The 26,234-nt window shown below is 37.3% G+C and overlaps 1 protein-coding gene across 1 annotated transcript in view; it reads right to left on the bottom strand.

Annotated features, from left to right (window-relative positions):
- The window catches only part of RRM2B (ribonucleotide reductase regulatory TP53 inducible subunit M2B), a 44,726-nt gene that overhangs the window by 10,274 nt on the left and 8,218 nt on the right, over positions 1 to 26,234 (bottom strand). The window contains 7 exon segments of the mRNA XM_070477315.1: positions 8,888 to 9,001; positions 10,730 to 10,834; positions 14,789 to 14,922; positions 18,219 to 18,313; positions 18,867 to 19,000; positions 19,743 to 19,859; positions 25,019 to 25,174. Of these exon segments, the coding sequence (XP_070333416.1) occupies positions 8,888 to 9,001; positions 10,730 to 10,834; positions 14,789 to 14,922; positions 18,219 to 18,313; positions 18,867 to 19,000; positions 19,743 to 19,859; positions 25,019 to 25,174 (855 nt within the window).

Raw genomic sequence — 26,234 nt, 5'->3', positions numbered from 1 at the left:
ATCAGAACCTAACATTTCTAATTAACAGTATAATATTAACACACAGTAAATTGTGAGGAATGTTACCCTTACAATTGACTACAGCGTGACCATTTGGTGTTCACTTACTGTGTGTCTGATGCTATTTTAAGTGCATTAGGTGTACCAGCTCATCAGCAGTGACGTGTGCTGTGTGTCCTCAGTCGTGTCCGACTCTTTGAGACCCCGTGGACTGTAGCCCACCCGGCTGCTCTGTCCACCGTATTCTCCAGGCAGGAATACTGGAGTGGGTTGCCCTTTCCTTCTCCAATAATCTGTGGTAAGGATTATTACTATTATCTTCATTTTACAGATAAGGAAACTGAGACAGTGGTTAAGCAATTTGCCTAAGGTCACATTGCTAGAAAGTGGTGGAATCAGGATTCAAACCCAGGTAGTCTGGCTGCAGCCTCCATCTCACATGAAAAACACACGTAAAATTCATGTACATTATCTCTGATAAACAAAATGACAGAAATAACTTAAAGACAACTGAACTCAAAGAGTCAAATTATGACAGCTAATGTCTTCCTAATAATGATTTCCTATTTAAAAGTACTAACCCTCGAGAGGAGCCAAGATGGCGGAGGAATAGGACGGGGAGACCACTTTCTCTCCTACAAATTCATCAAAAGAATAACTGAACGCAGAGCAAACTTCACAAAACAACTTCTGATCGCTAGCTGAGGTCATCAGGCGCCCAGAAAAGCAACCCATTGTCTTGGAAAGGAGGTAGGACAAAATATAAAAGATAAAAAGAGAGACAAAAGAGCTAGGGACGGAGATCTGTCCCGGGAAGGGAGTCTTAATAGAGGAAGTTTCCAAACACCAGGAAACCCTGGCACTGACAGTTCTGGGGGATGTTTTTGAATCTCGGACAGGCAACCTGACTGGGAGGGGAACAATAAATAAAACCCACAGATTACGTGCCTAAAAGCAACTCCCAGCAGAAAAGTACCTCAGTCACCCGCATCCGCCACTAGCAAGTGGGAGCGGAACAGAGAGGAGCGGGCGGCATTGCTTAGGGTAAGGACCGGGCCTGCGGGCCCTGAGGACAATCGGAGGGAGCTTTTGTGAGTTACCAACTTAAACTGTGGGACAGCAAAAGAGAGAGAGAAAATCAACCGGCCGAACACACTGCCGGCCGTTCGCAGAACAAAGGGTCTGAGCAAGTCCAGAGAAGAGCTCGCAGGCTGCAGACCGGCCCAGCCCCGCCGGAGGCTGGAGGCAGGGGGGAGGGGAAAGGGGCAGGCTCGGCCCCAAGGACCGCAGCCCCTACCGCCCTGCAAACAGGCCTCCAGTCTCTAATCAAAGACCTCCTGAGATTCTGGATGGTCGACATCAGCCGGTAGGGTCGTGGAGAGAGACAGGGCGCAGGCACCCGACATGCACATGCGCAGGCGGGGACTGGGGCTGGGGACGTGGAGGGCAGAAGGCGCACGCACCCGGGGAGAGTGCGCCCGGCAAGCCCCTGGCTGCCTGAGCCACTCTGATGGGGAAGGCACAAAAAGCATGCGGCAGCTTTTTGTTCCACGCTTTTGTAGAACACCCGAGGGCTGGAACCGCGCGAAGCGCAGGGCACGCTCCATATAGAACAGCCGGGAGCCTGAGCAGCGTGGAGGGGAAAGCAGCACCAGCCCCTCCCGGCAGCGCAACGGAACTAGCAACTTGAACAAGAGACCACCTCCGCGCGCCTGTGTCAGGGAGGAATTAGGCACTGAAGAGACCGGCAAACAGAAGCCAAATAAACAAAGGGAACCTCTTCAGAAGGGACCGGTGCAACAGATTAAAATCCCTGTAGATAACACCAACTACACCGGAAGGGGCCTGTAGATATCGAGAAGTGTAAGCTGGAACGAGGAGCTTTCTGAAACTGAACTGAACCCACACTGGCCGCAACAGCTCCAGAGAAATTCCTAGATACATTTGTACTTTTTCTTTTTTAATTTAAAAAAAAAAAAATTTTTTTTTCTTTTTTCTCTTTTATTTTCTTTTAAATTCCCTATTACTCCCCCATTACTCCTTAACTTTCATTTTCATAGATTTTTATGATTTTTTTAATTAGGAAAATTGTTTTTCCTTTTTTTCTCTTTTTTTTCTTTTTCTCTTCTATTTTCCATTTTTCTTTTTCTCCTATTTCCTTTTAAAGTCCCCTATTACTCCTCTACTACTCCTTAATTTTCATTTTCATTACACTATAACCTTACCAAAAAAAAAAAAGAGAAGCCCTATTTTTAAACCAAACTTCATATATATTTCTAAAGTTTTTTTGTGTGTTTTGGTTTTTGTTTTTAATATCGTATTTTTAAGAGTCTAACCTCTACTCTAGATTTTTAATCTTTGTTTTTCAGTATATGATATAAATTGTGGACATTTAAGAATCCAATATTCAGTTCCCATTTTTATTCAGGAGTGTGTTGATTATTCTCTCCCAATCTTGACTCTCCATTTTCTACCTCAGAACACCTCTATTTCCTCCTTTCCCCTTATCCCAATTCAATTCTGTGAATCTCTGTGGGTGTCTGGGCTACGGAAAACACTCTGGGAACAGACAACTGCGTAGATCTGTCTCTCTCCTCTTGAGTCCCCCTTTTTCTCCTCCTGCTCATCGCTATCTCCCTCCTCCCTCTCCTCTTCTTCATGTAACTCTGTGAACCTCTCTGGGTGTCCCTCATGGGGGAGAATCTTTTCACCATTAACCTAGAAGTTTTATTATCAGTGCTGTATAGTTGGAGAAGTCTTGAGACTACTGGAAGAATAAAACTGAAATCCAGAGGCAGGAGACTTAAGCCCAAAACCTGAGAACACCAGAAAACTCCTGACTACATGGAACTTTAAGTAATAAGAGACCGTCCAAAAGCCTACATGTCTACACTGAAACCAACCACCACCCAAGAGCCAATAAGTTTTAGAGCAAGACATACCACGCAAATTCTCCAGCAACGCAGGAACATAGCCCTGAATGTCAACATACAGGCTGCCCAAGGTCACACCTAACACGTAGACCCATCTCAAAACTCATTACTGGGTACTCCATTGCACTCCAGAGAGAAGAAATCCAGTTCCACGCACCAGAACACTGACACAAGCTTCCCTAACCAGGAAACCTTGACAAGCCAATCGTCCAACCCCACCCACTGGGTAAAACCTCCACAATAAAAAGGAACCACAGACCTCCAGAATACAGAAAGCCCACTCCAGACACAGCAATCTAAACAAGATGAAAAGGCAGAGAAATACCCAACAGGTAAAGGAACATGAAAAATGCCCACCAAGTCAAACAAAAGAGGAGGAGATAGGGAATCTACCTGAAAAAGAATTTAGAATAATGATAATAAAAATGATCCAAAATCTTGAAAACAAAATGGAGTTACAGATAAATAGCCTGGAGACAAAGATTGAAAAGACGCAAGAAATGTTTAATAAAGACCTAGAAGAAATAAAAAAGAGTCAATTAAAAATGAATAGTGCAATAAATGAGATAAAAAACACTCTGGAGGGAAACAAGAGTAGAATAATGGAGGTAGAAGATAGGATAAGTGAGGTAGAAGATAAAATGGTGGAAATAAATGAAGCAGAGAGGAAAAAAGAAAAAAGAATCAAAAGAAATGAGGACAACCTCAGGGACCTCTGGGACAATGTGAAATGCCCCAACATTAGAATCATAGGAGTCCCAGAAGAAGAAGACAAAAAGAAAGGCCATGAGAAGATACTCGAGGAGATAATAGCTGAAAACTTCCCTAAAATGGGGAAGGAAATAGCCACCCAAGTCCAAGAAACCCAGAGAGTCCCAAACAAGATAAACCCAAGGCGAAACACCCCAAGACACATATTAATCAAATTAACAAAGATCAAACACAAAGAACAGATATTAAAAGCAGCAAGGGAAAAACAACAAATAACACACAAAGGGATTCCCATAAGGATAACAGCTGATCTATCAGTAGAAACCCTCCAGGCCAGAAGGAAATGGCAGGACATACTTAAAGTAATGAAAGAGAATATCCTACAACCTAGGTTACTGTACCCAGCAAGGATCTCATTCAGATATGAAGGAGAATTCAAAAGCTTTACAGACAAGCAAAAGCTGAGAGAATTCAGCACCACCAAACCAGCTCTTCAACAAATACTAAAGGATCTTCTCTAGACAAGAAATGCAGAAAGGTTGTATAAACGTGAACCCAAAACAACAAAGTAAATGGCAATGGGACCACACCTATCAATAATTACCTTAAATGTAAATGGGTTGAATGCCCCAACCAAAAGACAAAGATTGGCTAAATGGATACAAAAACAAGACCCCTATATATGCTGTCTACAAGAAACCCACCTCAAAACAAGAGACACATACAGACTAAAAGTGAAGGGCTGGAAAAAAATATTTCACGCAAACGGAGACCAAAAGAAAGCAGGAGTCGCAATACTCATATCAGATAAAATAGACTTTCAAATAAAGCATGTGAAAAGAGACAAAGAAGGACACTACATAATGATCAAAGGATCAATCCAAGAAGAAGATATAACTATTATAAATATATATGCACCCAACAGAGAAGCACCGCAATATGTAAGGCAAATGCTACCAAGTATGAAAGAGGAAATTAATAGTAACACAATAATAGTGGGAGCCTTTAATACCCCACTCACAACTATGGATAGATCAACTAAACAGAAAATTAACAAGGAAACACAAACCTTAAATGACACAATGGACCAGCTAGACCTAATTGATATCTATAGGACATTTCACCCCAAAACAATCAACTTCACCTTTTTCTCAAGTGCACACGGAACCTTCTCCAGAATAGATCACATCCTGGGCCATAAATCTGGTCTTGGAAAATTCAAAAAAATTGATAGCATTCCAGTCATCTTTTATGACCACAGTGCAGTAAGATTAGATCTCAACTACAGGAAAAAAACTGTTAAAAATTCAAACATATGGAGGCTAAATAACACACTTCTGAATAACCAACAAATCATAGAAGAAATCAAAAAAGAAATCAAAATATGCATAGAAATGAATGAAAATGAAAACACAACAACCCAAAACCTATGGGACACTGTAAAAGCAGTGCTAAGGGGAAGGTTCATAGCATTACAGGCTTACATCAAGAAACAAGAAAAAAGCCAAATAAATAACCTAACTCTACATCTAAAGCAATTAGAGAAGGAAGAAATGAAGAACCCCAGGGTTAGTAGAAGGAAAGAAATCTTAAAAATCAGGGCAGAAATAAATGCAAAAGAAACTAAAGAGACCATAGCAAAAATCAACAAAGCTAAAAGCTGGTTTTTTGAAAAAATAAACAAAATTGACAAACCATTAGCAAGACTCATTAAGAAACAAAGGGAGAAGAACCAAATTAACAAAATTAGAAACGAAAATGGAGAGATCACAACAGACAACACTGAAATACAAAGGATCATAAGAGACTACTACCAGCAGCTCTATGACAATAAAATGGACAACTTGGAAGAAATGAACAAGTTCCTAGAGAAGTATAACTTTCCAAAACTGAACCAGAAAGAAAGAGAAGATCTTAACAAACCCATCACAAGCAAGGAAATCGAAACTGTAATCAGAAATCTTCCAGCAAACAAAAGCCCAGGACCAGATGGCTTCACAGATGAATTCTACCAAAAATTTAGAGAAGAGCTAACACCTATCTTACTCAAACTCTTCCAGAAAATTGCAGAAGAAGGTAAACTTCCAAACTCATTCTATGAGGCCACCATCACCCTAATTCCAAAACCAGACAAAGATGCCACAAAAAAAGAAAACTACAGGCCAATATCACTGATGAACATAGATGCAAAAATCCTTAACAAAATTCTAGCAAACAGAATCCAACAACATATTAAAAAAATCATACACCATGACCAAGTGGGCTTTATCCCAGGAATGCAAGGATTCTTTAATATCCGCAAATCAATCAATGTAATGCACCACAGTAACAAATTGAAAGATAAAAACCATGTGATTATCTCAATCGATGCAGAAAAAGCCTTTGACAAAATTCAACATCCATTTAAGATTAAAACTCTCCAGAAAGCAGGAATAGAAGGAACATACCTCAACATAATAAAAGCTATATATGACAAACCCACAGCAAGCATCACCCTCAATGGTGAAAAATTGAAAGCATTTCCCCTGAAATCAGGAACAAGACAAGGGTGCCCACTCTCACCACTACTATTCAACATAGTGTTGGAAGTTTTGGCCACAGCAATCAGAGCAGAAAAAGAAGTAAAAGGAATCTAGATAGGAAAAGAAGAAGTGAAACACTCACTGTTTGCAGATGACATGATCCTCTACATAGAAAACCCTAAAGACTCTACCAGAAAATTACTAGAGCTAATCAATGAATATAGTAAAGTTGCAGGATATAAAATTAACACACAGAAATCCCTTGCATTCCTATACACTAACAATGAAATAACAGAGAAATTAAGGAAACAATATCATTCACCACTGCAACAAAAAGAATAAAATACTTAGGAGTATATCTACCTAAAGAAACAAAAGACCTATACATAGAAAACTATAAAACACTGATGAAAGAAATCAAAGAGGACACAAACAGATGGAGCAACATACCATGTTCATGGATTGGAAGAATCAATATTGTCAAAATGGCTATACTACCCAAAGCAATCTATAGATTCAGTGCAATCCCTATCAAGCTACCAACGGTATTTTTCACAGAACTAGAACAAATAATTTCACAATTTGTATGGAAATACAAAAAAACCTCGAATAGCCAAAGTAATCTTGAGAAAGAAGAATGAAACTGAACCTGCCTGACTTCAGACTATACTACAAAGCCACAGTCATCAAGACAGTATGGTACTGGCACAAAGACAGAAATATAGATCAATGGAACAGAATAGAAAGCCCAGAGATAAATCCACGAACCTATGGTCACCTTATCTTCGACAAAGGAGGCAAGGATATACAATGGAAAAAAGACAACCTCTTTAACAAGTGGTGCTGGGAAAACTGGTCAACCACCTGTAAAAGAATGAAACTAGAACACTTTCTAACACCATACACAAAAATAAACTCAAAATGGATTAAAGATCTAAATGTAAGACCAGAAACTATCAAACTCCTAGAGGAGAACATAGGCAAAACACTCTCCGACATAAATCACAGCAGGATCCTCTATGACCCACCTCCCAGAATATTGGAAAAAGCAAAAATAAACAAATGGGACCTAATGAAACTTAAAAGCTTTTGCACAAAAAAGGAAACTATAAGTAAGGTGAAAAGACAGCCTTCAGATTGGGAGAAAATAATAGCAAACAAAGCAACAGACAAAGGATTAATCTCAAAAATATACAAGCAATTCCTGAAGCTCAATTCCAGAAAAATAAATGACCCAATCAAAAAATGGGCCAAAGAACTAAACAGACATTTCTCCAAGGAAGACATACAGATGGCTAACAAACACATGAAAAGATGCTCAACATCACTCATTATCAGAGAAATGCAAATCAAAACCACAATGAGGTACCATTACACACCAGTCAGGATGGCTGCTATCCAAAAGTCTACAAGCAGTAAATGCTGGAGAGGGTGTGGAGAAAAGGGAACCCTCTTACACTGTTGGTGGGAATGCAAACTAGTACAGCCACTATGGAGAACAGTGTGGAGAGTTCTTAAAAAACTGGAAATAGAACTGCCATATGACCCAGCAATCCCACTTCTGGGCATACACACTGAGGAAACCAGATCTGAAAGAGACACGTGCACCCCAATGTTCATCGCAGCACTGTTTACAATAGCCAGGATATGGAAGCAACCTAGATGCCCATCAGCAGACGAATGGATAAGGAAGCTGTGGTACATATACACCATGGAATATTACTCAGCCGTTAAAAAGAATTAATTTGAATCAGTTCTAATGAGATGGATGAAACTGGAGCCCATTATACAGAGTGAAGTAAGCCAGAAAGATAAAGAACATTACAGCATACTAACACATATATATGGAATTTAGAAAGATGGTAATGATAACCCTATATGCAAAACAGAAAAAGACACACAGATGTACAGAACAGACTTTTGGATTCTGTGGGAGAAGGCGAGGGTGGGATGTTTCGAAAGAACAGCATGTATATTATCTATAGTGAAACAGATCACCAGCCCAGATGGGATGCACGAGACAAGTGCTCGGGCCTGGTACACTGGGAAGACCCAGAGGAATTGGGTGGAGAGGGAGGTGGGAGGGGGGATCGGGATGGGGAATACATGTAACTCCATGACATGTAACTCATGTCAATGTATGACAAAACCCACTGAAATGTTGTGAAGTAATTAGCCTCCAACTAATAAAAATAAATGAAAAAATAAATAAAAATAAAAGTATTAACCCTCACATTACAACACAGACACATGGGGGTTTACTTGAGGGTAAACATATATTGGCATGTTAAATCCAATTACTTAAAGATAGCCCTATTAAATAGATACCTACAATTATTATAAAATAATTTATTGAGCTTATTAGTTCTATGATTTATCAGCCTCCTACTTCTGTTAATGAATTTCATTTTAAGTTTCGTTTAAGGATTTTGCAAAATCAACTGGTTCAGGTAAAACAAGCCTGTCATGGACAATTTACAAAATAGACTAGCTTGGGGAAGAATGGATATATGTATATGTATGGCTGAGTCGCTTTGCTATTTGCCTGAAACTATCACAATATTGTTAATCAGCTATACCCCAATACAAATTAAAAGGTTTAAAGTTAAAAAAAATAGTCTAGTGTGTTACAAAAGCTTTCAGTGAAATATAGTATGTATTTTAGAGTCCTTACCTGACTATAACATTTTAGCTAGTAGTAATACATTTGAAACACCTTACCTTTGAGAATCCAAGTTCTGTAAGCAATCTGTCTGCTACAAACTCAATATACTGTTTCATCAGAACACAATTCATTCCAATGAGGCCAACTGGCAAGGCTTCTGTTAAAAACTCCTGAGACATAAATAAAAACAGAATAAAGTACAAAGAAAGAACAATAAATAGTATATATTTTCCAAATAAAAAGAGGGTTTTAGCTTTATTAATCTTCTAAATCACTGATCTTGTTCGAGGAAAGTACACTAGGATAAATTCTTTCAACATGGCAAACAATCCCCATTTGCTTAAAAGGTTTGGGGTGCTGCTATTCACACTATTTCACATTCTCAAGTAGCCAAAGTAAATTGAAACTAACTGTTATATTACTGGTATTTTTAAAGTAGCACTTTTAGGACCCAAATTTATATGCTTTCTCAACAGAAAGAAAGGAGATATTTTGTTCTGAAATATCTAGAAAAAGATTCACCTAAGATGATTGCTGTGGTGAACATGACTTAAAAGGGAGTTGGGAAAGAAAAAACAATTAACAGAGAAAATGAGAAAGAAATAGAAATGGATCTGAGCATTGGGAGGTAAACTGAACTCCAATTTTATTGAAAGACAGTGAAGCCGCTCGGTTGTGTCCAACTCTTTGCAACCCCATGGACTATAGCCTGCCAGGCTCTTCTGTCCATGGAATCCTCCAGGCAAGATTACTGGAGTGGAGTGCCATTCCCTTCTCCCAGGGATCTTCCCAACCCAGGGATTGAACCCAGGTCTCCTGCATTGTAGGCAGATTCTTAATGACAGTGGTAAAGTGTTAATAGAGGAAAAATGAAAACATATTAACCATTTGGATTTAGTTCTAAAAGTGATTCAAGATACCAAAATCTGGGACTTCCCTGGTGGTCCAGTGCTTAAGAATCTGCCTTGCAATTCAGGGGTTGCAAGTTTGATCCCTGGGCGGGGAAGTAAGATCCCACATACCTTGGAGCTACTGAGCTCTCGTGCACATGCTGCACTTAAGACCCAATGCAGCCAAACCAATAAATAAAAAATAGATTTAAAAAAAAACCCAAAATCCATTTTATGACTTTTCTCTCTTCAAATATGAAAACTATTTTTTTTAAGTTTAATAACTTATTTTTCAACAAGCTCTTTCAAATGATAAAAATACATTCTAAGTGAAGCATCCATGTCTTTCCAGTGAGAGATCTTTACATGCCTGTAAATCACATTTTACTATTCACTAATTCATTTATTTCTTCATTCTATGAACATAGGATGCATGCTTAAAGCCGGATACCTTGCTAGTTTTTTAAGAATACAACCAACAAGGACCTACTGTATAGGGAAGGGAACTCTGTTCAGTGTTATGTAAGCAGCCTGGATGAGAGGGGAGTTATAGGGGAGAATAGATAGATGGACATGTATGGCTGAGTCACTTTGCTGTGTACCTGAGGCTACCACAACATTGTTAAGCAGCTATGCTCCAATTTAAAATAAAAAGTTTAAAAAAAAAATACAAAACAAGAAACCATCACTGCCCTCTAGTAGCTAAAAATCTAAAGCTAAGATAATTAGAATAGTTTGGTATGGCATGAAATTTGATATGTAAGTTTGATATATATATAAAATAGTCCTGAAACAAATTTTAGTATACATAAAATCTTAATATATAATAAAGACTGGCTTATAAGCCAAATTTTAATTGCAATACATCATCTATTGGTACTGCCCGGTTGACCATATAATATTTCTGATATCTATTTTGACCTACAAAATGGCAATTTCATATGAGTCAATCTAATGCAGTCAAATATCAAAGAGAGATGTGCTACTTATATAAGCGTCCCTGCTTACCTGCTCAATTTCAACAGCATTAACAATGATCTCCCTAACCCTTTCTTCTGAAGGCTTATTTACTAAGTATTGAAACATCAGGCAAGCAAAGTCACAGTGAAGCCCCTAAAACAGAAGAAAAATATCACTGTCAAAGAACATTTTATCAGTTATTTTCACAGTGATCAGGCTTAATATAAGCTAGGAATGCAATACTGAACTTCTGGAAGATGGAAGAAGGATTAATAGGGCCAGGATCTTCTTGTCTCCAAATCTCATTAAAATGCCAATCATAATAACCTATAATGAAAAAATTTTAAGGCCAGCAAATCTCAGTTAATTAACATGAAAGAAGAACTAACGAACAACAACGAAATCAACAAATCTGCAATCAAAAGCATTTTGGAAAGGAAAACAAACTAAGAAGAATCAAAAATAAAATTCATTTTTAACTTTAAAAAAATTAAGACAGATTGAAAAACAATTAAGTATTTAAAGAAAAAGTAAAACTCAGATTTTAAAAATACAACAGTTCTATTAAACATGAATGGTTCAAGATAAAAATAAATTCAATGCAAGGAAAATGGAAACTGAAGAATTAAGGATACCATCTGAAGCTGTGTAAAGCAGAAATGACACTGCGGAAAACTCAAAGACAGAAGTAAACAAATTTGTGAAATACCTTGAGAGTAGAATTGTTGTGCAAATACATGAAATGTTATAGAATCTTAAATAATTGGAAAACGGTGCAAGGAGCCTCAACCTACAATAACTGGAATTTCAAAATACAGAACAGATGGTATAAAGCTGAAAACAACTGAAAAAAATTTCAAAAAGTCAAAACAAAAAAGAGAAGGAGGTCAGAGACATAGAAGGATGATGGAGTTCTAAACAAAATTAACAATTAGATACTGACAACAAGGCAGAGTCAATTAACATTTCTAAACTACACAGAAAAAGAAGTAATTTTGTAAGCCAACAAGGGAGGAGAGGAAGGAAGGAATATGTGCTTTAGAGGATTAAACATCAGAGCTGTTTAGCTTTTTCTAACAGAATCAACAAAAAACCAAAGACAATTGAAAGATGAGACTCAAATCAAAGGCTGTATTCCAAGGATTATTTTCCTAGTTAAATTGTCATTCCCAAAAGAAATCATTAAAAAAAAAAAAAAAAAAACAAGAGAAAGCCTCTTTAAATAACTAATCTTAGAAAATTTACTAGTAAAACATACCCCTCCCACTTGACTCAAGAGATATTTCAAATTACCAAAGGCAGAATTTCAAATATACTGCTGAAAGGTGATAATGTAAATATTGATTAGAACCAATAGCTAGCTACCAATTACAGAGATGAGTATGAAAAAGGAAGGCACTTGTAATTGTTAAATCAATAAGAGAATAAAATTAATTTTGAGGTTTAAAGTGACTCCAATCAAAATCCCAGTGGGACTGTTTTTAAATTAAAACATTAATCTGCAAGACTAAATGAGCAGAATCTTTTAGGAATACTTTAAAGGAAAAGTTATGAGATTTAGCCTACTAATTATTAAAACATAAAAGATTATAATAATGAAAATAGTTTGTTACAGCATGAAATTTGTCACACAGGTTAAAGAAAATGCCCTGAAACAGATTTTAGTATACTTGAATCCTTAATATATAATAAAGAAGATATCAGAAGTCAATGGAGAAGGAAGGATTACTTAAGGAGAATTGGAAAAACTTCCCAATTGTGGTAGAAAAGACAAGTTCATATATTGTTAGGTGGTGCTACAAATTGTTATTGCATTTCTGGAAAGAAATCTACAAGTAAGTATGATGGCCTTTAAAATGTTATTGTTCAGTCGCCTAGTCATGCCTGACTCTTTGCAATCCCATGGACTGCAGCACGCCAGGCCTCCCTGTCCCTCACCATCTCTTGGAGTTTGCCCAAGTTCATGTCCATTGCATTGGTGATACCATCCAGCCATCTCAGCCTCTGTCACCCTTTTCTCCTTCTAACTTCAATCTTTCCAATCATCAGGGTCTTTTCCAGTGAGTCAGCTCTTTGCATCAGTTGGCCCAAGTACTGGAGCTTCAGCTTCACCATCAGTCCTTCCAAAGAGTATTTAGGGTTGATTTCCTTTAGGATGGACTGGCTGGATCTTGCTGCCCAAGAACTCTCAAGAGTTCGCACTGCAGTGTGAAAGAATAAATTCTTCACCGCTCAGCCTTCTTTATGGTCCAGCTCTCACAACCATACATGACTACTGGAAAGACCATAGCTCGACTATATGGACCTTTGTTGGCAAACTTATATCTTTGCTTTTTAACACACTGTCTAGGTTTGTCATAGCTTTCCTGCCAAGAAGCAATCGTCTACTTATACTCTAGTAATTTTACTTCTAGGGAATGTAGCTTATGGCAAAATAAATAAACAAATTGAAAACCAGAAAACAATCTAAATTGCTAACTATAGAATAGTCACATGATACATGCACTCATTAGGATATGTGTGTGAGTGTGTGTGCTCAGGTTCTCAGTAGTGTCTGACTCTGCGACTCTGGCCTGTAGCCCACCATGCTCCTCTGTCCATGGAATTTTCCAGGTAAGGACACTGGATCCAGTTGCCATTTCATACTCCAGAGGGTCTTTCTGACCCAGGGATCAAACCAAGTCTCTTGTGTCTCCTGCATTGGCAGGCAGATTCTTTAGCACTGCGCCACCTGGGAAGCCCTCATTAGGGTAAGTAATATCTAACAAAATTGTTTCCAAAAATTGCTTAGTGTCACAGAAAAATGTTCACGATAAACTGTTATCTTAACTCATAAAAATATGAAAAATGCAGAATATCTCAAATTGTAGAAATATGCTATTTGTATATATTTACATAGGTTTAAATGTAGAAATGCAGAAAATAGTCTAGAAGGAAATGTCAGTACAATATGAAAGGTGTTTTGAGACTGAATGATTTTATTTTTTTAATTCTCTGTAATAATCATACATGACATTAATTAAAATTACTAGACATTTAAAGACATGAAACAACAAAATGTAATTACACAAAGCATTTTGTGGCACTTGAAAAGTACTTTCATATATACTATTTCATTGCATTTTAACAAAACCCTGTTAAAATGTATGGTTGAAGAAACTGAGGCTCAGAGAAATTGAGTAACTTGACAAGGTCAATATGGAAATAAGCTAAGAAGCCAGGAGAAGTCAATCAACGTGAGCAGAATGGCTATAACAGTCTAAACCCTGAGAAAAGATTAATGACAAGGTTTCTGCACTTGAGGAGCTTAGAGAGACAAGTACAATATACTTTATGGAACCTAAAATAGGGACAAATTCAGGTTTCAAAGGTATATGTAGAAGAAAGAGTGGTCAGTTTTCCTTAATTGGATCAGGAAAGTTTTAAGTGGCAAATTGTGAGAAGGTAATCAAGAGTTGGGAAAAAGGGGGGGCGGATAGTAAAGATGGAGAGTGTTGCAGACAGAGAGAGACAAGATTTAGTTACTGACTGAATGTGGCTAAAAAAAATTAAAAAAGAAGGAAGCTAAAATGACTCCCAGATTTCAAATTTGGATGATTGGATAGAAGATAGCTTCACTCAATGACATAGAGAAAACAGGAAGAACATAATTTGGGAGAAAATGATGAGTCTGATTTCCTGAAATACCAGGCTTGAGATATCTGTGGAGCCTTCCAGGAGTAAATATCTGAACATGCATTTGAATATATGGGTTTGGAGCTCAGGAAAGAATAACCAGGCTAAAGATAAAGTTTTAGTTTTTATAAGCACCCAAGTGGCAGCTGATTCCATGGGAATAAGTAAGGTCAACCAGGAGGCCGTGGAGAGGGAAGGAGAGAGGCCGAGGTGGGAGCCCAGGAGTACCCTGATGCATAAAGATGCACAGAGGCTGAGGAGGAATTCTAAGAGAGCTAGGAGGAGAACACAGACCTAAAATCCAAGGAAGAAATGACTTCCTATTTAATTGCAAGGATATTTGGGTCACCACAAGCATTTTCAAGGGAAAGAAAACTAAATGAACACCAGCTAGGAATACAAATAGAACTAGAAAAACACTTCACTCCTTACTTCATCTCTGCTGATGAGCTCATTGGAAAAAGTGAGTCCGGGCATGAGTCCTCTTTTCTTTAGCCAGAATATAGCAGCAAAAGATCCCGAGAAGAAAATTCCTTCCACAGCAGCAAAGGCCACCACCCTTTCCCCTAGGGGAGAAAAAAATAGCTTCACTTTCTGAAATATTAATATATACTGCAGACATGTTCAAGCTTACCAATAGATAATATATGTTTGTACATATATAGCTTTTTAACAACCATATCATAACTGTTTGGCCAAGAAATAAAATCAACAATGTAGTGCCACAGCCAAGTCTTCGGTGGAGGAAATTTGCTACTTCAACCTACTAGAGCAGAAAAGCATGTATACTTCAGGTGCTATGTCCAACACTGAACTCCTGCAGGTCTTGAAATCTGGAAAGCCTTCCACACTCAAAAACAAAAAAAAATGTGATTTATCTGTGCTACACATGCCTATGGGTATGGGTGCAGGTACATGTTTTTGAATGCAGTATGTATATACATGTATGTTTGCATACTATGCTCTGTTGACCCCTTTGAAAACAAAAATAGCTCTTTCGACTAGTGAGTTGCTTGTTTTAGGATGGAGCTTTATCATTTATTTACATAGATTACTATATTTTCATCTTACTGTTAACAAGAATGGATAGTTAAAATTCAGACATTTTTAGTCAACATAAATGTGATGTCACGTGAATATTTATCTGTAAGGGAACAAGACTATAATTTTACACATCTGTGACTAAGAGGAACATTTTCATTTTAACTATTCTATGCATTCACATGAATGCTACAGAAAGAAAATCATAACAGAAATAAAGAAGGCTATTCTTTTTGGAGAGGATTATAGGATGATAAGGGGTAAATGTTACAAATTTTCTTTTCTTTTTTTTTGTTTTTTTAACAACTTTTCACAAATAGATGTGAACCACAAAGAGACTTTCAAAATACTTCTTATAAAACCTATAATGAATTGCAAAGGCATCATGATTTGTCTTAGAGATAGGGAAGTAGTATGTGTTTTTAAGATACAGCTAACCTCTATGATGCAATGCATTAAGATTGTGTAACATACTTTTTTTGATGTTTGAAATGTAATTTCATTACATATATTAAAGTTGAATCTGTATATTTAATGTTTTAAAGTTCTTTAAAGATATGTTTAAAGTAAGCAGTATACTTTTTTTAAAACTATGCAGATTACCATAGGATGATTGCTGCCCTTCTGTATTTTCTCTCTTTCTAGGTTACTTCTCTGGTAGTGTCAGGAAAGACATGCTTCCTGCGAGGCATGCCATCATTTTCCATCATTTCCTATATACACAAATCTTTTCACTGCATATTGAACACTTGTTTCCCTTTGTTTTTCTCTAAAGCCAGTTTCTCACCATGTACCTCTCATCAATTTTGAGATAATTCAGTTCAGTTCAGTTCAGTTGCTCAGTCGTGTCTGACTCTTTGCAACCCCATGAATCACAGCATGCCAGGCCTCCCTGTCCATCACCAACTTCCAGAGTTTACTCAAACTCATGTCCATTGAGTTGGTAATGCCATCCAGCCATCTCATCCTCTGTCATCCCCTTCTTCTCCTGCCCCCAATCCCGCCCAGCATCAGGGTCTTTTCCAGAGTCAACTCTTTGCATGAGGTGGCCAAACTATTGGAGTTTCAGCTTGAGATAATTAGCTGGGTATAAAATGCAGATCACTCTCTGGTGAGAACCAGGAATCTACAGAATTTTTCCAAAATTCTCCAGATGATTTTTACGCACATTGAAAACCACTGCTTTTCTCATTATCACAATGAACTGAAGGCAATGCCACATACATGTTTCTTCCCTGATACACTACATACTTGTCCACGTCTTACACTGAATCACTGGTTCTTGATGTGTTATCCAGGAATCCCTGGAGATCCACAGACCAGGAGGTCTATGAGGTGAAAACAATTTTCATAGTGATACTAAGGCATTATTTATCATTATCACTATCATTCTCTCATTAGTATAGAGTGGTGTTTTCCAGAGGCTACACGACATATCACAACAGTCTGAAAAACCTCGTAATATGCTCCTCCCTTTTGTAACTATATATCCGAAGGAGGCTAGATTTTCTTTATATACCTCAACCAAAACAACAGTCTGCAGCAAACTGAATGCAGAAGCAGATATAATTCAGCCATCCTCCTATAAAGCAGACATTAAAAAGACTTGCAAAAATAAAAAACTAGGTTATTCTCACTGATTTTTTCAAAATACAGTGTATCTTTTAATAAATATACATTATTTGTTTATTTATTTATTTTGGGGGAAATTTACATAGTAAGTTAACTATTTTCAAATTCAAGAAAAGAGAGCGTTGCTAAATAAAATTTATTTTTTCCACCCTCTACTTGATCATATACTTTATTTTTTTTTTAGTTGGAAGCTAATTACTTCACAATATTGTAGTGGTTTTTGTCATACATTGACATGAATCAGCCATGGATTTATTTTAAAATATAATGGTTGTTACTGTTAATTTAATATGCATTAATAAGTAAATATTTTGAAAGTTTCTTGGTTTTAATTTCTAATATGTAAATGTCAATAGATACAACCATATAAATAAAAGCACTTTGGAGTCCTCAATAATTTTTAAGAGTGCAAAGGAGTACAAACTGAAAATTTTGAGACCTCCTTCTGCACATAATGAATAAAACCAGAAAGTAAAGACAATCAATTGTGAAACAGATAAGAATAAGGAAGGTACTTAGGGCTACTTATATTAAATATCTGAATATTTTAATTAAATGTAATAAATATTTATTGAGCAACTACTGTATATGAGACAATGTTAATTGCTTCCTTAAAAAATGTTATTGAATCTCAATTCATCCTACAGGGTGTCTGCATTTAACTTATTTGAAAAATAAGCCTGCTATTGCAAACTGTTCTTGCCTTAATTGAGTACACTAATCTATATATTTGTTCCCTGAAAAATATTAGGACTCTGACTTGCTTTATTTTAGGGAAAAAATAAACATTACTCAAAGTATATAGTCTTCCTGTAATATTCTTGTCCAAGTCTATGTGACTGAATTATTTTAATTGGAGAATAATTATTTTACAATACTGTGATGGTTTTTGCCATACAGCAACATGAATTGGCCACAGGTATACATGTGTCCCCCCTCATCCTGAACACCCCTCCCTTCCCTCCCCACCCTATCCCTCTGGGTTGTCCCAGATATTCATCTTTACCTGAAATTATGCACTGACCTTTTACTCTTTCAACTTTTAACTTAGTAAACAGAATAGATAACAGATTTAGAATATTTTTTCACCAGCTTCCAATTAATTCTTAGGAATAGTGATATTACACCATGTAAAATAGTATTGTATAACCTAAGCAAATTTGATCAAATATAAATTAAAGTTACATACCAAAAGTAGATTTTCTATCTGCTATCCATCTCAAGGCCCAATCTGCTTTTTTCTTAACATATGGCATTGTTTCAATTGCATTAAATAAAAATTCTCTGTAAAAACAGAAGAATTAATGGCAAAGTTATTTTCGTTTGTTTGTTTTTATTTTTGGCTGCACTACGAGACTTGTAGGATCTTAGTTCCCCAACCAGGGATCAAAACCTGAGCCTATGGCAATGAAAATCCCAAGTTGTAACCACTGGACCACCAGGAAATTCCCAATTCACTTATTTTTAATTAAACTATATTTGATTCTATGCATAGAATCTGGAGTTTCTCTGTATTTTGGCAAGTCCATAAACTATAGAAGTCAAAATAAAACTCAAATTAGTGGTTTGAATCTGGTCTGATACAAAATTGACTAAATTAGAATATTTGATTTCTAAACAGAATGTACTGATGAACAGTTTTCTAAGTTATAATTTCCAAAGATTTATTGGTCCTATGCAGGTTTTTTTTTTTAACCCAACACATTACTAAGTAATAGAAAATAGTGTATTCCTAAACTTCCATATTTGAATAATCTTTCCCTATATTTAGTTTCCTAATATTAACACAACCAAGTGATAGATAAAAGCTTTGTAAATAAAATCTCAGCAGCAATACCTTTTCTTGGGATCTCTGATGTAAGTGTCTATTAGCAAACTGTACATCTCTGAGTGAACATTCTCGATGAGAATTTGAAAGCCATAGAAACAGCGAGCCTCCGGAACCTGTACCTCCTGACTAAAGCGCTCCACCTAAAAAACAAGGAAAATAAATATATCCAATTCCATGGGCTCTCATTAAACACTGCAAATCAGAATCTGAACACCAGAATTATCACATAAGAATCACCTGTCATGCCACAAACAGGTCAGAGAGACCTTATGAATTATTCTAAGTGGTATTGTTTAATCCATCGACCCTCCACAATTAGTTGCATACTGTATTCTTAAGCAATTAAATAAATTGACCTGTTAGTTGGAAACACTACCTATAAAGCCAAATAAATTTTAGAACATCTATCAAAAACAATAATTTTGCTTTGTAGAATTGAGCTTAAGTAGATCTATTGAAGCCCCTACCAGTTGATAATGAAAGTTTGCATCTTCCCATTCTTTTTAGTAATAAAACATGCCTTCTAATCAACCATAATACAGTGGGGAGCCAGGCCCAGTGTTCTATTACAGAGCTCTGGAAAGGTTATTAAGGTGCAAATTCTTTATTAGGATTACTATCTAAGAGTAAATGCAAACTCATGCTTATGCCTTGTAAGCAGTCTTTATTGGTACAATATGCTTGGTTTCATGATATTTGTTGGGGGTGGGGTCAAATACAAATGAAAACTTGTCTTTGACACTTCATCAGAAAAAAATTTTTCAAGAGTTAAGCTTCATCTAGTTCATTTCTTAGACATTTTTCAGGTTCAGTCTGATTATCTTACTGCCATCACTATCATTACCTGCTGAATTAGAACAAAAGTAGAAGCAAAAATCTCACCAAATTTTCATTCACAATTCCATCACTGGCTGCAAAAAAGGCTAAGATGTGAGAAATAAAATACTTCTCTTCTGATTTAAGCTTGTTCCAGTGAGGAAGATCCTTTGATAAATCAACCTGAAATAAAAAGATTTTCAAAAAATTTAACTTAAATTCTTCTCAAAGCATGGAAAACTGACTTCTGTCTCAATGTTCAGTGGGACATCTTTGCAGTAAAATGTGAAAAATGAAAAAATGTTATCGTTCTTGCTATAGACTATTTGTGTTCCCTCAAAATCCATATTGAAACTTAAGCCTCAATGTGATGATGTCTGGAGGTGGAGACTTTAGGAAGTGATTTGTTGGTGTGCAGTCACTAAGTCATGTCTGACTCTTTGCAAGCCCATGGACTGTAGCCCACCAAGCTCCTCCATCCATGGGATTTTCCAGGCAAGAGTACCGGAGTGGGGTGCCATTTTGTTCTCCAGGGGATCTTCCTGACCCAGGGATTGAACCCACATCTCCTGCATCGGCAGACTCTTTACTGCTGAGCCATCAGGAAACCCTAGGAAGTGATTAGATGACTCGCATGAATGGGATTAGTGCTCTTATACAAGAGATCTCAAAGAACTCCTTTGCCTCTTCTGCCATATGAGGACATAGTAAGAAGACAGCTGTCTATGAACCAGGCAGCAAGTCCTCACCAGATATCAAAACTGCAGGCACCTTGATCTTAGAATCTCCAGCCTCCAGAACTGTGAGAAATAAATTTCTGTTGTTTGCAAGCCACACACTCTATGATATTATTATATCATATCAGCTCAAACTAAGACAATTACAAAGGAACACAACAAAATCAAAACATTATGAAGAATTCTATCTTTTAGCTAATTGAGAAGCTGGCCAGGCTGTCCTCTCAAAACATTAACCTAATCTGTTCTCCCCACAAAAAAGAAATGATAACTATATGATGGGGTACAGGTGTTAGCTAACACTATGGTGGTAATCATTTTGCAGTACATAAGCGAGGAAGCAACAGTTAGAACTGGACATGGGACAACAGACTGGTTCCAAATAGGAAAAAGAGTACATCAAGGCTGTATATTGTCACCCTGCTTATTTAACTTATATGCAGAGTACATCATGAGAAATGCTGGGCTGGAGGAATCACAAGCTGGAATCAAGATTGACTGGAGAAATATCAATAACCTCAGATATTCAGATGACACCACGCTTATGGGAAGAACTAAAGAGCCTCTTGATGAAAGTGAAAGAGGAGAGTGAAAAAGTTGGCTTAAAGCTCAACATTCAGAAAACTAAGATCATAGCATCCGGTCCCATCTCTTCATGGCAAATAGCTGGGGAAACAGTGGAAACAGTGGCTGACTTTATTTTGGGGGGCTCCAAAATCACTGCAGATGGTGATTGCAGCCATGAAATTAGAAGACGCTTACTCCTTGGAAGGAAAGTTATGACCAACCTAGATAGCATATTAAAAAGCAGAGATATTACTTTGCCAACAAAGGTTCATCTAGTCAAGGCTATGGTTTTTCCAGTGGTCATGTATGGATGTGAGAGGTGGACTATAAAGAAAGCTGAGCACTGAAGAATTGATGCTTTTGAACTGTGGTGTTGGAGAAGACTCTTGAGAGTCCCTTGGACTGCAAGGAGATCCAACCAGTCCATCCTGAAGGAGATCAGTCCTGTGTGTTCATTGGAAGGACTGATGCTGAAGTTGAAACTCCAATACTTTGGCCACCTCACGCAAAAAGTTGACTCATTGGAAAAGACCCTGATGCTGGGAGGGATTGGGGGCAGGAGGAGAAGGGGACAACAGAGGATGAGATGGCTGGATGGTATCACTGACTTGATGGTCATGAGTTTGGGTGGACTCTGGGAGTTGGTGATGGACAGGGAGGCCTGGCGTGCTGAGATTCATAGGGTCGCAAAGAGTCGGACACGACTGAGTGACTGAACTGAACTGAAGTGTATTAAAGCAATATGTTGTATACTTTATAATTACACAATGTTATATCTCAATTATAGCAATAAAGTTGGGAGAAAAACTGAAGTCTGGAAGAAATGAATGAAGGGGCAAAATGGAAAGAGAGGGTAGAAACTGGTCAAGAAGGAACTGAGGTGAATATACTAATGATTTTCAGCAGCCAGGGCTTTAACATTTTATACAGTATTTACCATTGTGTTAGACAGATAACTAGACTCCTGTTAAGCAGCTGTAGTTGCTACTTTACTGCTAGCTAATCTACTTTTATACCCAGAAGTAGGGTCAGACAGGTAATAATCTGGGTTTTAAAACAATTTATAGGCACAGCTTTCTGTACCTATATAAATATTTTGAAAAATGTTTATTGGAAATAGTCCTTGGAATTAATAGTAATGTACTCTAGAGTTTGGTAGAATTTACAATTTTAAAATTGTCTCTAAATGTAACTTGTAGATTTTGTCTCTGGAAGATCTCTTACAAATGTTTCATAATAATCTCACAAACATTTGAAATGTGTAATTGTCTTTTGCTCTTTATTTATTTATTCTAAAAAGCCCTAATCTCTTTGACCATTCCAAAAAAGACTAAAGTTTCATCTTTTCAATCATTTATGTTCCTTTCCAAAATCCTTTTCCCATTACTTTATGTTTTAAATGTTTACTGAACACCAACTACATGACAGACACTGTGCTAAATGTTGGGGATACAATGGAGCAGAGAGGAAATATTTGCATACATCTTTTAAAATATGCAAGCTAAAAGTCAGGTCCTATTCTATAATGTTAAGAGTTCACTCACGTTAAGCTGACATCTTTCTGGGTTTTGTGTATTATACTCCTGACACTAAATTTTAATATTACAATATGCTCACTCTTAAATATTAAACTTATCTTCAGCAGGTATTTTCCATTCCTAAAAGGTAAATTTTTTGCCCAGCTTTATTCATTTGAATAAACTCTCAATTTCACAATCTAAAGATTGATTGCAAACTACTGGTTAACAGAACTGCCTAGGTAGCTTTAAAAAAAAATAACAAACACCAGAACTTTGTCTTCTGAATCAAGTCTTCAATGATCAGTCATATTTAAGAATAAAAGTAAATTGCTGGTAAAACAATGAAATCTAAAGATGATTAAACTGTAACTTACATAATTTTTTAAAATGGAACTAAATACATGGAACTAAAAATGTGTTTGACTTCCCAATTAATTATGTATTTGAATCTTTCTATCAGCTGTCTGTAAAAAATGTGCATGCATGCGTGTGTGCTAAGTTGCTCAGTCATGTCTGACTCTTTGCAACCCCTTGGACTGTAGCCCATCAGGCTCCTCTGTCCATGGGATTTTCCAGGCAAGAATACCAGAGTGGGTTGTCATTTTCTCCTCCAAGGGATCTTCCTGACCCAGGAATCAAATCCACGTTTCCTGCATTGACAGTTGGATTCTTTACCACTGAGCCACCTGTGAAGTCGTACATACAGCCACTGAAAATATACAGCCACCTGTATATTTTAGTTTTTAAAAAGTATATTTTTAAGTCATGGTGCAACACATAGTACACCTCTTAAAAGATGCAACGAATTTCTTGATGAAATTTAGTAACACAAGTATCACAAATACTTTTTTAACATGATGAATGAGAAAGCCACCTGTGCACCCTATTTGTTCTCTTTACAACATCTAACAAAAAGCTTTCTAAAAACCACAGTTAGGGACAGTCAGGTGTGCCTAACACTATGGCTTGATTTGAATATACTGGGTTTTTGGTTTGGTTATTTTTTTTTTGCTCTACAGGCTAACTACAATATAACAAAGATGTTAATAATGTTAACAAATATAAAAATAACAAAAATGGGTGGGTGGATAAAATTAGTGTAACAGAAGCTTCAAAAATTTATACTAGATTTATCTAGTATAAATCTCCTCCATTCTGTATAAACTAGTAGCTTACATTTATTTGGCTCTCACAACATGCCAACTAACATTCTACACATCTAATGAATCCACACAACCACCCAATGAACTAGGTACTATTAGCCCAGTTTACTGAAAGCACTCAGAGCAGCTTCCCAGAGCAACTTTCCCAGTGACACAGCTAGTATGTGGTAGACCCAGGATTTGCACCTCAGCTCATTGCAGCATCTACATTCTTAACAGTGTATATAAAGAATCAATTTCTCAACAACAACAAAAAAAGGTAAATAAACAGATCAACAGACCCAAATATATCTACACAAATAGTTATATCTATCTGCAGTATACAGGCAAACATGCACACCCAGAGAACAGAGTGATATACAAGTAACATCCATCATATTCAAAGATGAAGACAAGGATTATTTGCAGACTATGGAGCAACTGCTTGCATGACCAACTGTCCTTACCAAACCAGCGAGCATTTTCTAATTTGCTGGTTCAATTCATTGCCCAGGCGGAAATTGCCAGACTAAGAGAAAACATTCCACAGCTGTCCTGTCTGCTGGGGCAGTTGTGCCAGGTTTCATGTGACTGAGGGCAGAGCCAGACAAGGAGGAGCACGGTGAATTCCGGCCAGCAGTTCAGAAGTTGAGTACATTGCCTGGGCAAATTCCTTGTGTGGCAGCTCTTTCAGCATCATCAGCTATAGCAGCAAATGTATTTATTTATTCATTTATTCCACTGACTGTAAGTAAAAACTAGTCTTATTTGGTCACAGCAAATCAAAAGTCTGTTCAAAAATGGAAAATGGGACTTGCCTGGGGGTACAGTGCATGAGAATCTGCCTGCCCATGCAGGGGACAAGGGTTCGATCCCAGGTCTGGGAAGATCCCACAAGCTGCAGGGCAACTAAGCCAGGGCAGCCCAACTACTGAGCCCACGTGCCTAGAGCTTGTGCTCCACAATAAGAGAAGCCAGCACATTGAGAAGCATGCATACCGCCACAAAGAGTAGCCCCCGCTCACCGCAACTAAAGAAAGTTCGTGTGCAGCAACAAAGATTCAGCTCAACCAAAAATAAAAAATAGCAAAAAACAAAAAAAAGGAAAGGAAAATGTTTGAAAACATATTAGAGGTAAAAATCTGGTAGATTGAGATGACATTTTTGCAGAAGAAAACATGTTTATAGTTAGAAGTCGAAACACAAAACACTGGAGAACCCTGTATTCAGTCTCAGGGATCTCAGACATTATCATATACAACTGATTTTATCCAGGGTACCTTACAATGTAAGTTCAAAAATGTTAATGTCCCGTAATAGAAAATGTGAACACTGCCCTAGAGAACATGTTTGCTGATGACGGCAATGCTACTTACCTCTTCTGCTGTCCAGAAGGATGCCTGTGCCTGTTTATACATTTTCCAAATGTCAGGGTACTGGATTGGAAAGATGACAAATCGACGAGAACTCTTTCTTAGGAGTGGCTCTTCATCTGACTTTGCTTCATTTTCATTGGTATCTGAAGATAACCTCTTTGAAAAATAAAGTACAAACACCCATTTTATGTAGAGATTCCCCTTTATTCACATCTAACACACGTCTGGGAGAGTTAGGGAGACAGCACAGTTTGGGAGCCAGTCTCCCCAGCTCGAATCCTTACTGTGATCTGGTAGCTGGTCAATGGTGTTTGCTTAGCTGTGTAGCTATAGAAAGTTCCTTAATTTCTCTGAGTCTCAGTTTTCTCATCAGTAAAATAACACTTACCTTAGAGATTAATTTTGATGATAAAAATGCTTTAAACAGAGCCTGGTGCATAATAATCACTCAAAATGTTATTGCTGTTATTGTTACTCTGAGGATAAGTATAAAAAACTAGACCCATAAATGTCACAATTTCTAAAGTTGTGCACAAAATGTCTCTTCAGTGCCTCTCACTGAGACAGAATGCTGGCACGAATAGGCTACTATTATAAGCTGCTTTTTAAGTTTTATTGTCTAATCTTAACTGAAATATTATCATACTCATCTGAAAACTCTTTACCAACAACTTAGCAGTCGTTGTCTGAACCTTCCCATGTACCAATTGGTTTTTGCTATTTACATGCTAACATTCCTGTACTGTATATGGTCTCACTGGGACTGTCTCAAAGCTCTGTGGGATAAAGAAACACATACCTAAATGCATATTGCTTGGAAAGAGGATAGCACTCTAAAAGGGGACAATGCCATATACATACATATATATATACACACACATATATATATACATTTTAATAGTCATCAAGAATGGAGACCTTTTTTTATGTATATTGTGGTATTTCCAGAGTACTGTGTTAAGTAAACATTAGTTTCCCCAGTGGCTCAGCAGTAAAAAATCCACCTGCAATGCAGGAGCTGCAGGAGACAGGTTCAGCCCCTGGGTCTGGAAGATCCCCTGGAGGAGGGCATGGCCACGCATCCAGTATTCTTGCCTGGAGAATCCCATGGACAGAGGAGCCTATGGGCTACAGTCCATAGGGATGCAAACAGTCAGACACAACTGAAGCAACTCAGCACCCGTGCACAAGTAAGTGAATGAACTGTTGATTTCTC

Source organism: Odocoileus virginianus, chromosome 15 (assembly GCF_023699985.2).
Source record: "Odocoileus virginianus isolate 20LAN1187 ecotype Illinois chromosome 15, Ovbor_1.2, whole genome shotgun sequence".
Lineage (NCBI taxonomy): Eukaryota > Metazoa > Chordata > Mammalia > Artiodactyla > Cervidae > Odocoileus > Odocoileus virginianus.
The sequence above is the reverse complement of the archived record's forward strand: the minus strand, read 5'-3'. Positions and strand labels throughout refer to the sequence as shown.